Source organism: Hypoxylon fragiforme, assembly GCF_022984875.1.
Source record: "Hypoxylon fragiforme strain CBS 206.31 chromosome Unknown GGS25scaffold_8, whole genome shotgun sequence".
Classification (NCBI taxonomy): domain Eukaryota; kingdom Fungi; phylum Ascomycota; class Sordariomycetes; order Xylariales; family Hypoxylaceae; genus Hypoxylon; species Hypoxylon fragiforme.
The window spans coordinates 1266807-1277222 of record NW_026054763.1 but is presented as its reverse complement, the minus strand read 5'-3'; the positions used below and the strand labels follow the sequence as shown (position 1 = coordinate 1277222).

Below are 10416 nucleotides of genomic sequence, written 5' to 3'. Positions count from 1 at the left end.
CTCACGCACATACCTAGAAGCCCAAGTACGCAAGCCGTAGCGGGGAGAGTGTCTTTTAATAAAACCCCTTTTATCTCTAGGTAGCATAGGGCGTTTCATTGACCTATGGGATAGGAACACTCAGTATCTATCTCCATATTAGGTATGGAGTTATATAGAATAACACTATCAGCACTACCTATGTAAGCAATAAGCTCGCCAGATCTAGCCTTATGTGACTGCTATCAAGGAGCTAACTATAGCGGTAATGATTTACCATGAACATGGTAAGGCCAACCCAATTACACGTGGGAAAAAGCCCACCCCGCAACGACTCTAGTTCTCCATCGAATCCCCCCTGACCCAGAGCCCCGGACGGCAAACTACGTAGCAGTAGTAGTAGCAAAGACCACCCCCCCAAAGGATCCATGAAGCCTTGATGAAGGGGACGTGGAGGTGACTGGCGGGGGTATATGAATGCTCTTTTACTATATTGAGCAGTTTTGAGAAGGTTTTCTGAATGGTAGGCATGCTTCTACTGCGGTTACTTACTCCTATAGCGGGTTTCGACGTCTTCACGATTATAAGCAGATAAATTTTCAAAAGTAGAGATCAAGCAATCTGACATCATAATGACCTTTAATTTCTCCGTAAACAGGATGCGATTCTTGAAGAGCATCAACTCGTTCCAAGTACAATTGCATGATTGGTTGTTTCCTTGTCCGTAACGCCGGGCTCAAATCGTAATGACAATAACAGCATAACCCCTCCCCCCTTGGCCTTTACAGGCTGATATCAACAGCCTAGAACCGAATGGATACCATATCCACTGCTCTAAAACGACCAAGACAGTACTTTTACCGTTGTATTATAGATTGAAAATTTAATGTATGTCGTCTTGGCGACATGTGAGTCGGCAATCCCATCCTCTCCAGCCATTATTCCTCTCAGTGCTCCGCGCTGTAGAAGCGGCCGACAAGCAGGCTGCCTAGGAAAGTACCGCCGAGGACTGCGATAAAGTAGCCGATATTCATCGTCATAACCGCCAACATCCTAACCTTTTGTTAGCGCATGGTTATTTTCTTAGATAGTAGGTCTAGGCAAGTATATGACTCACAGAAGATAGCCAATACCGGCAATGCAGGTATCCAGCACTGCGCGTAAGGGGTCAACCGACATTCTCCATGGACGTAGATGGGTTTTCTTTTTCTGGACCACGACGACGTCTTCTTCGATACCATTCTCTGTAAGAGTCATCTTCTTGCTGAGGCTGTCGGTCGACACTTGTTCTGCGATAGGAAGCTTGCCCTGTACCACGACATATCTGCGCTTCATCTCGATATCGAGCCAGCGCTCCTCTGCGAGTGCCTTGCCTGCAAGGAGAAGTCGAAAGATGATACCGAGGACGAGTAAGAATATAATAGTACCAGCGTAGGCGCCTGTGGAGTTTGGTGTCCAAGAATCGGAATAGAGTGGGGTGGATTTGCTGTTCTGGAAGACTGTATGCATATCCGAAGACATATCCATGCCATCCATACTCATACCTGCCATGTGCTCGTGGCCGTGGCGTGGTTCCAACATGGTTGTAACAGCTTTGTTAGATGCCGAAGATGTGATGGATGAGTAAAGTGAAGTGAGTGGTATAAGGTAGTAGGTAGCGCAGTTGTTCTAATGTGACGGGCTTATCAACTAAGTAGCTTGAAAAGTTGACGAAATATGAGAGAATATTGTTGTTGATGTTCAGAATTCCAGCTGACTAACAGATATGCAGGATCATAAAACAGTGAATCGTGGGATGTAGAAGTGAAACCTTTAGAGGAAGGGAAGGGATCAAAGTAGGTAGCAAGGGAGAGCCTGAGATTTGCACACGAATGATGGGTTGGAGTGGAATGGCCACCCCTCTTGGAAGAACAATAGGACGTGAGAACAAACAAAAAAAGTTTTATGTCAACGTCAAGTCGTAAGTGAAGGGAAGATTGAAAGAAAGAAAGTTAAGAGTGTAGAAAAGTTGATGGGTGGGTTCAAGTTTCTTTTCTTTATGAAATGTTTGAAGTGACCAGTCTGGTTACGTGGTACATGATTAACACGGGTTACATGAGTACCTGCCTTTACGGCCCTAAAAGGGGAGGGGACAAGTTCGCAATTGCCTAAGGTTAGTTAGTTAGTATTATACCTAATCAGAGGAAGGTGCCTCTTTCTCTTTCTGATTATCATGCTCAAATACCCTCTCTGTACCTTCTCTGTACCCTCTCTGTGCTATCTGTACCCTACCTAGTATCTGTCTGACCATCTCGGTGCCAAGCCGGATTAAGTAGTATGATGCTTCATTTAGACGTACAGGTACCACATCCACCACATCCATCACATCCATCACATCATACCCTTCACTTCGTGAACCTTGTCTGCGCTTCCAAGGCATGTAATCAATACTCATCTCATAGATAAGAACTTGGGGCAATGGAATATTGGCTCCCTCATGTTCTGACTGAGCACTATTACCAGGACGAGTACAACTCCATCGGGGTGTCTTTGGTGATGATCTGCACTCAGACTCCGTTTAGTGGTCGGCTGCTCATAGATCTCTATCGATTGTCTAAAATCGACACGCATCGCATAACAATGACCAGATATTGATCTCCAGAATAACTCAATGATACCCACGCTATTCCTGAAGACGAACACTGGTGTATAAGGGGTTTCTGGAATTGGTGCCTCCTGGACAGTATGACGGTTGCAATATTGGCTCTAGACGAAGCTGTCTGCCATCCACTACCTATATTGTATTGGTTTCTGCCATCAGCTTACTAACCTATATGATAGGGAAAGATACCTAGGTAGCTAGGCATGTTTCCTCGCGGAGTTGGAATGAGGGCATCTTCAACCTTATCGATTACCCCCGCACTGTGTGTGTTGCCTGTCGTACCGGGACCATATGTGGCTAGAAGGGCTGGCAAATGTGGCTCGTGTGCCATTTTCATGTCACCACAAACAAACGACAGCAACTAATTACCAACAACATGTGAAAATGATGGCATGTAATCCTCATAATCGAATCTTTTTACTGTCCGTTATGACGCTTCGACATACTGGAATTCTCTGACTAGGAATTTCCGAACTTCCGCCCGCCTACATCTCCAGCATTTCCTATGCCAGAACACACTCGGGTATTTCCTCGAGCCACGTCTGCAAGACTCCATCGCGGACGTAAAACAATTGCAAGTCGCTGACCTTGCATGTGGCAATGGCATCGAGCTTTCGCGAGTATTATAGCTGACGTTGGTGTCACGTCACTGTTAGGTATCCGCCGCGCTCTCTCCATTGAAACCAGGTGGTTGGCTACAGTGGGAAGAGACCAAGTCAGACAAATTCCTTGTGCAGTCTCCCTCCCCAGACATCGCAAGCACGGCTTGCGAGACCATTGCTCATATGCTGAAAGCGAGCGGATATGCGAAAAGGTTGGAGCCCCCCATCGTGCCGTCGTTTAATTATTCACGAGTGTGCATTTTACGAGAAGTCCGACCGATTGCGGGGTATTATATACAGGCAGGCCACGGAGGTAATGCCTACCCGATGTTAAGGACCCTATAGATTCTTATAGATTTATGCATTTTACTTTAGGAAGGGTGGTAGTTTGAGGCTTGTGGTTGGCACTTCCAAGCTTTCATGCAATGGCTGGGCCTAGATTAGCTTAGTAAAGAATACGAATAAGAATAAGAACCCCTGGAGGCCTTGACCTTAGCTAGGTAGCGTACTTCGTACTCTGCTATGGGATATCGCGATAAATGCGATAAATGCGACAGATGCGATAAATACCCCTTGGCCCTCCAAAGAATCACATTACCATTCTCGGCGCTGTACATACGCCTTTAAATTGAAAAGGAAACAGTCTCTAGTCAGTCACTACTTACCATACATTAAAAACATCCGCCAGCATGTCGTTCCCAACCAGCATAACGTTCCCAAGCAGCTTGTCATTGCCAAGTAGCATATCACTCCCGAACATAAGAATCCCACCTCTACTTACTACTACCTGCGGTGTCGTTGGCTCCGCTGCCCTGCTTTCCCTGCTGTACAAAACCCTGAAGTTGACGTTTATCTACATCCGACCATCTGGCTTGCACCGCTATGCCCACCCAACACCGGACGGGCAGCCACCCTGGGCCCTGGTCACTGGCGCCTCCGACGGCATCGGCACCGCGTATGCCCACGAGCTTGCCGCCAAGGGCTTCAACGTAGTAATCCACGGCCGCAACCCCGAGAAGCTGCGCCGCGTGCTCTCGCAGCTGCAAGCGGCGTTCCCCCAACGGTCCTTCCGGATCCTCGTCGCGGACGCCAGCACCGTCGCCTGCGTCGTGGGGCACTCGCAGCACGACGGCAGCAAGACGCTGGACTTCGACGCCATCGCGCGCGAGCTCGACGACATCAACCTCACCGTCCTCGTCAACAACGCCGGCGGCGGCGCCACCAACCCGCGCTTCCTGCCCCTGAGCGCCTCGTCCGAGGAGCGCATCACGGGCAACGTCAGCCTCAACGGCCTGTTCCCGCTGCACCTGACGCGCGCGCTGCTGCCGAACCTGACGCGCCACCAGCCCTCGCTCGTCATCAACATGAGCTCGATGGGCGACGGCGGATTCCCGCTCATCGCGGTCTACTCCGCCAGCAAGGCGTTCTTCATGACGGCCACGCGCTGCCTGCGCCTCGAGATGAAGATGGAGGGCCGCGCCGCGGTCGAGATCCTGGGAATCCGGGTCGGCCGCGTCACGGGCGCGAGCGACTGCAAGGAGCCGCCGACGGCTTTCTTGCCGAGCACGCAGACGATGGCGAGGGCCGCGCTCGCGAGGGCGGGCCACGACAACGGCGTCGTCGAGGGGTACTGGGCCCATGCGCTGCAGGAGGTCGCGTCGAGTGTGCTGGCGGCGCTGCCGAGGTGGGTCCAGGATAAGGTGTCGATGGACGTCATGCATAAGATGAGGAGAGCGGAGAGCGAGGAGTTGAAGGAGGCTTGATGAGATGCTGCGATAGGTGGCGTTTTTTTGCTGTTGGTGCTTGCCGCACGGCCTTGCGTATACTATCCCCCATGTAGATTTGGCGTCATCTATGGTATATGATACCAGATTAAGTGGTCTTGAGATCTTTTATTAGTAGTTGTGCTCGGAGGAGAGTGTTTTTTGATACCTATCAGTCCCACTAGTCGCCTAACCTAGTAGACTTTAAGAGCTTAATGCATATATTGCCTTTATTTCAGGTTTATTTCCTCACTTACATCAATTGCATATAAAATCTAAGAAATTATGGCAAGGTATTAGTTCGAGTGGAGAACATCGTGTATTTTTATTCAATTATATGTGACGTATTGGCGTTGTAGTCGCTGAGTGTCACTTAGCCCACATTGGCTCTTTGAGTTTGACGCTCCCTTGATATCAGCCTGTTTTTTAACTTGGCTTGGATAGCACATATGAAAAGAAAATAGCTGGAGGTACGTGATATCTTATATGTATAAGTATTATGTAAATGTTCAAGCTTGAAAACCTAAAAGTAATCAAATCTGGGAATTTACATCTTGCTATCGCTAAGGAGGTCGCTCTCAAATGCATCTACATGAATATCCAGTACCGCAACCGCCCCACAAGCCATTTTTACCCGCTTCGCTTCCGTAATGACAAAAGAATTCAATAAGATTCATATAGTATTCGTGATATGTTTTCTCGGTATACTAGGAAAGCCCAACCAATATCATCTATTTGCTCTCCGCGTTCAGCTCGTAACGCGGATGTTCAAACGAATCAAGTTGGCGAGGAAGTTCTTGGAACGGATCCAGCTCGTAGGTGGGAGGGTGTGGGGGAACCAGCAGCTCTGGATGTGGTTTATCGCGCTCATCGACTCGAGAGGTTTCGTCCGTAGAATTGGCCTGCAGCCGTCGTCTTCGCCGACGCATCAATACGAATACCATCACCCCTATCAGCCCTATGGTTACCAGTCCACACCCAACTCCAATCCCGGCAGCGGCCCCAGCGCTCAGTTTCGGCGAGTCCGTCTCATCTGCTGTGGAAGTCGAGCCTGTCGCTGTAGGTATGCTAGAGCCGCTACCGGTGGACGCTGGTAAATCCGTCGAGCCGGTGATCAGAACATCCCCACTTGCCACATGGACAATCGGTGCATAGGCCCGGACGCAATTACTCGACCATGTTGCGGTAGTCGTTCCGGCGTCGATTCTCGTCGTCGATCCATCTGAGTTGGTCGAGAAGAAAAAGGTGCTGACCGAGAAGGTTTCCCACCCAGTGAAACATGACAAACAGCCAAAGGGATCGTTACCGCGGCTGTCGCGGCATGAATATGAACTATTTTCCCGTGAGGCAACGAGTTAGTAGACTGACTATCTACATCTCCGGAGAAGAACTTCACATGAGTTACCCCTAGGAATCGTTCGTTGGCCATTGTCTAGACCCCGCCTGGGCACTACAGGATATCTACCTAAATAAGGGTTCATCGGCCCTACCTACCTAGGACAGCATGTAGCCACTGTTTCCACAAGTGTACCCGTTGATGGAGATATCTGAGCGTTACAGGCGGTTGTATAGCCCGAGGGACATATTCCAGGTGAGTAATAATAGGGGTCAACAGGTCGAAAATTGGGGGGTAGACAGGCGGACGATGCCGATCCGCCGACGCCGTATTGTATCCACGCATTATCATCAACGAAGCCGGCGAAAGTTGAAGCGCAGTCTGGGCCGCTGGGTGTGAATATCGTGGTGAGCGGCCCGAGATTTGTCATCGTGGAGGTTGTTACTGGCAGAGAACTTTGAAGGAAAATCCTAGGGAAACTCGAGGGAAAAGGACATGCTGTGAATTATTACTGAGTGAAGGGACACAGGACGGTGAGCAGCATGCGTATATTATCGACGGCTGACGAGCCTTTGGTCCACTTGCACAAGTGCCCAAGACACTGTCCCGACTCCCGTGTAACTATGTGTAACTATATACACCGACGGATACTATTTGCCCATTACCTAGTGTAGCGTGTATGTACCTATCTGATAATTAGACAATGCCGTTGGACAAAAATAGACCGTACATAGGTAACCCTGCTTAGCTATGGAACCTTGACACGTATAATAGGTCGCAATTCGCCTTCAAGCGCCAAAGATCCTCCTAGGTAGGCATGCAATACGACCCCTGACCGAGCGTTGGCCAATGAGCGGCGTTACCAACAGAGGTGAATACACCGTCACGATATGACCTATTAGTACTTAGTCTCACAGTTTCTTGGGCTACGTGATCTTAATCTAATCGAGACCCCATGTGGCAGGGTAGCCCTAGTCTATGATCGTGGGCTGTTCTGTCAAACACATCAGGAAGGCTGCCTACTTAGTAATTAGAAAGTCAGCTCGATGTTGGTACTTAACCATTGCCTACCTAGTATGTACTTAAACTATTGTATTATACGTTGGATAAATTTTGAATATATATCCCCGAGGTTCGAACAACGTTTAAAAGAAATAACTCTCGCAAAGTCGTCCTTTTTTCTTTTTGTTTCCTAGACAAATGTGGTAGTAGCACCACTGAAATGATGCGATATCCTCTGATCACAAAGCGTTTCATTTCATGCACTACGGTCACCCTATTTGTTCTCACTTTTCTAACATACCCATCGTCCTTCTCGTTCCGCAACTCACTATCTTGGGTATCATCTGCTGCCACAAGGACAGATACGTGCCAAATATGGCCCGGTTCACACGACTCGGATTCAGAGCAGTCGTCGTATGAGAAATGCTCCGGGAAAGTTAACTTGCCTATGGTGGGGGATTCCTCTGTCTTGGGGGACCCGGAGCGGTGTTCAGTAGCCAGTTCCCGACTCGACCCGTACCAGACATCCCCTGGCCGTAACTGGTCCGAAGTGAAATGGGGTAAGTTTCGGATCTTCTGCACGAGATGCTTGCTTCTGGCTCTGATGAAATCATAAAAGGCCACGTACAAAGACGATGCGCTGCAAGGGAGTATAAGCTGTCACCCCTCGAAAACCAGATACGGCGAATCTGGCACCTCCCCGTGGAGGCGGAGACCGCACTAAGGCTAGAAGGAAGCAAGGGCAGGACTGCGGTCGTGTTAAGGACATGGGATAACTACGAGTACACCGAGAAGAGGCTTGCGTGGCTCCGCGCCCTTATCGCCGAGGCTTCGCTCCAGCGTGCCGGCGCTTACCAAGTATTCCTCCTCGTCAATGTCAAGAACCCCGAAATTCGCCTCGAAGAAGACGTCGCTGCCTATGAACAGGCTCTGCGCGAATTCGTCCCGGAAGAGTTTCGGGACATGGCTATTCTGTTTAACGAGAGGACGCTGGAAGCATGGTATCCCCTGGTGCAAGAACATGGGTTAGTTGAACCTGATTTCTTACCCTACTACCGTGTCCTCGGAACCCCATCCCCCCCCTTAACTCGGCTAACTCACCTTCCCAATCCCTAGAGCACAGGACCAGATGTACCAGGCCCTGCAAATATTCTCCCGCAAATTCAAGCAGTTCGACTACATCTGGCAGCTAGAGATGGACCTGCGCTTCACGGGCCACGTCCACGACACCCTCGAATCCACCGCCACCTTCGCCCGCGCCCAAAGGCGGCGCAACCTCTGGGAGCGCAACGGCCGCTTCTACATCCCCCAGCTCCACGACCACTCTTACGAAAACTTCTCCGCCACCGTCGATGCGGAAATCGGGGACACGGGGATCTGGGGGCCAGCGGCCACTGACGATTTCACACCTTATGAACAGTAAGTCTGTCGCAAGTAATTTCTCCCCCTTTTTTTTCGTTTTGACCTACCCACCTCCCTACCAAAAGCCTCCCTCTCACCTAACCAACCCAGAAACCCACCCCCCCGCACCAAGCTCACCTGGGGCCTCAACTCCGAGCCCGACCTAATCAGCCTGATGCCCATGATCGACCCGATCGGCACAGGCTGGGTATACGAGGACGCGATCCACGGCTTCGCCTCGGGCGCATCCACCCCGCGGCGCGCCGCCATCGTCAGCATCACGCGCTCTTCCCGGCGACTCCTCCGCCTCGTCGACGCGGCGCAGCGCGAGCACGGGCGCTCGGTCGTCAGCGAGGCGACGCTGGAGACGTTCGCGCTGCTGCACGGGCTCAAGGCGGTGGCGGTGCCGCAGCCGATATACTTCGGCGTTAACAACAACAACAATGACAACAACAAGGACGGGGATGGGAAGGGGCAAAGGGGGGAGGAGATGCGCGCGGCGCGGCAGCTTGCCGGGGAGCTCAACAGGGGCCCGCCGCACTCGAGGGCGGGCGGGGCGACGCCGTCGATGTTGTACGCGAAGACGGGGTGGGTGCAGGGCCCCTGGTGGGAGGCGAGCTACTGGTTCACGGGCGGCGGCGCGGAGAAGCTGTGGAAGAAGTATTTGGAGGGGCGGAGGCTACCGCCGATGTTGTTGCATCCTGTTAAGGAGAAGTAACTGCATAGTGGTGTGTGTAGGTTAGGTAGGTAACTGGCTGTGTGTATGTTTGATAGCCTTTGTTTAGGGGTTTAGGGGGGGGTTGGGGGCGGGTCGGGCGTTTGGCTATGGCGTTATTACATAGTTAAAAGGTACCTACATACACGGCTTTACTTCACGGCTTCCTACATTTAGATAGATAAGAGCCGCATTTGAAATGAAAAGATAAGGGGGGCTGCTGCCAGGGGTAACCGGGAGGCGCATGATTCTGCCAATTAGATTTGGCCTAGGGCCTGTTGATTTTCTAGGCGCGAGATGTGCTTGGCCAACTTACCGCCGTAGAATAAAGCCCTGTACCTACTAATGTATCGGTGATAATGTTGGATGACCATTTGCCGATGGACCTAGCGTTTCTGTCGGGCCGGATCGTGTCTAAAAGCGGCTGCTTCCCGAACAAACCTTGGATTGGATACTATCTTCGTATCTTGGTATGGGGAGATCTAGTATGCGGGGAACAACGTCGGTTTATACGATCCGCACCAATGTGCATGTCCAATCGCCCTCACTTATGTCGCTTTCTAAAATTCAATGCTCTATTTAACCAGGGCTATGAGCTACACCGGCAGTGTATACTGTATAATCGCCGACCTGATCAATAAACCAATGCCTTCCTTACCTATCAAACCAGCTCCCAATTCCCAGCAGAACGGATGAGCAAGGATGAATAATCCTGCAATCTTGTTTCTGCGATCCTGTATTGGCTGACGATCACGGCGGCGATACCACGTCGACTTATTTCTTGCATGCTGATGAGAACCAACATGCATAAAAAAGAGGCGGAGAGGATACTTTTGATAGGACGGCGCAGGGTGAGGGTGTGCAGAAGGATTCGATGATCTACATACCTGGCTGTACTTCGTACCCTAAGCTAGCAGGCACAAATTACAATGGGCATACATACTGGGTACGTAACTTCAAACGGCATTCAAGTCAAA

The 10416-nt window shown here is 50.6% G+C and overlaps 4 protein-coding genes across 4 annotated transcripts; 2 read left to right on the top strand and 2 right to left on the bottom strand.

The window, feature by feature from the left end:
- Window positions 1-553: 553 nt before the first annotated feature.
- Window positions 554-2153, bottom strand: GGS25DRAFT_503240 (Ctr copper transporter). Its single transcript, XM_049262059.1, has 2 exons — window positions 1097-2153; window positions 554-1032 (listed from the first exon to the last, which is right to left on the bottom strand). Exons 1-2 carry the CDS (start codon window positions 1558-1560, stop codon window positions 927-929), a joined length of 570 nt encoding a protein of 189 aa, XP_049113824.1. The 5' UTR covers window positions 1561-2153; the 3' UTR covers window positions 554-926.
- Window positions 2154-3726: 1573 nt separating this feature from the next.
- On the top strand, window positions 3727-5236 carry GGS25DRAFT_411402 (putative oxidoreductase,short chain dehydrogenase). Its single transcript, XM_049258497.1, has one exon. The coding sequence runs from the start codon at window positions 3912-3914 to the stop codon at window positions 4983-4985; it is 1074 nt and encodes a 357-aa protein (XP_049113823.1). The 5' UTR covers window positions 3727-3911; the 3' UTR covers window positions 4986-5236.
- Window positions 5041-7086, bottom strand: GGS25DRAFT_503230 (uncharacterized protein). The gene is made up of 3 exons (XM_049262058.1): window positions 6480-7086; window positions 5243-6317; window positions 5041-5103 (listed from the first exon to the last, which is right to left on the bottom strand). The coding sequence occupies exons 1-2, from the start codon at window positions 6749-6751 to the stop codon at window positions 5717-5719; spliced, it is 873 nt and encodes a 290-aa protein (XP_049113822.1). The 5' UTR covers window positions 6752-7086; the 3' UTR covers window positions 5041-5103; window positions 5243-5716.
- Window positions 7065-10041, top strand: GGS25DRAFT_503222 (uncharacterized protein). Its single transcript, XM_049262057.1, has 4 exons — window positions 7065-7883; window positions 7943-8348; window positions 8440-8742; window positions 8836-10041. Exons 1-4 carry the CDS (start codon window positions 7544-7546, stop codon window positions 9440-9442), a joined length of 1656 nt encoding a protein of 551 aa, XP_049113821.1. The 5' UTR covers window positions 7065-7543; the 3' UTR covers window positions 9443-10041.
- Window positions 10042-10416: the final 375 nt, after the last annotated feature.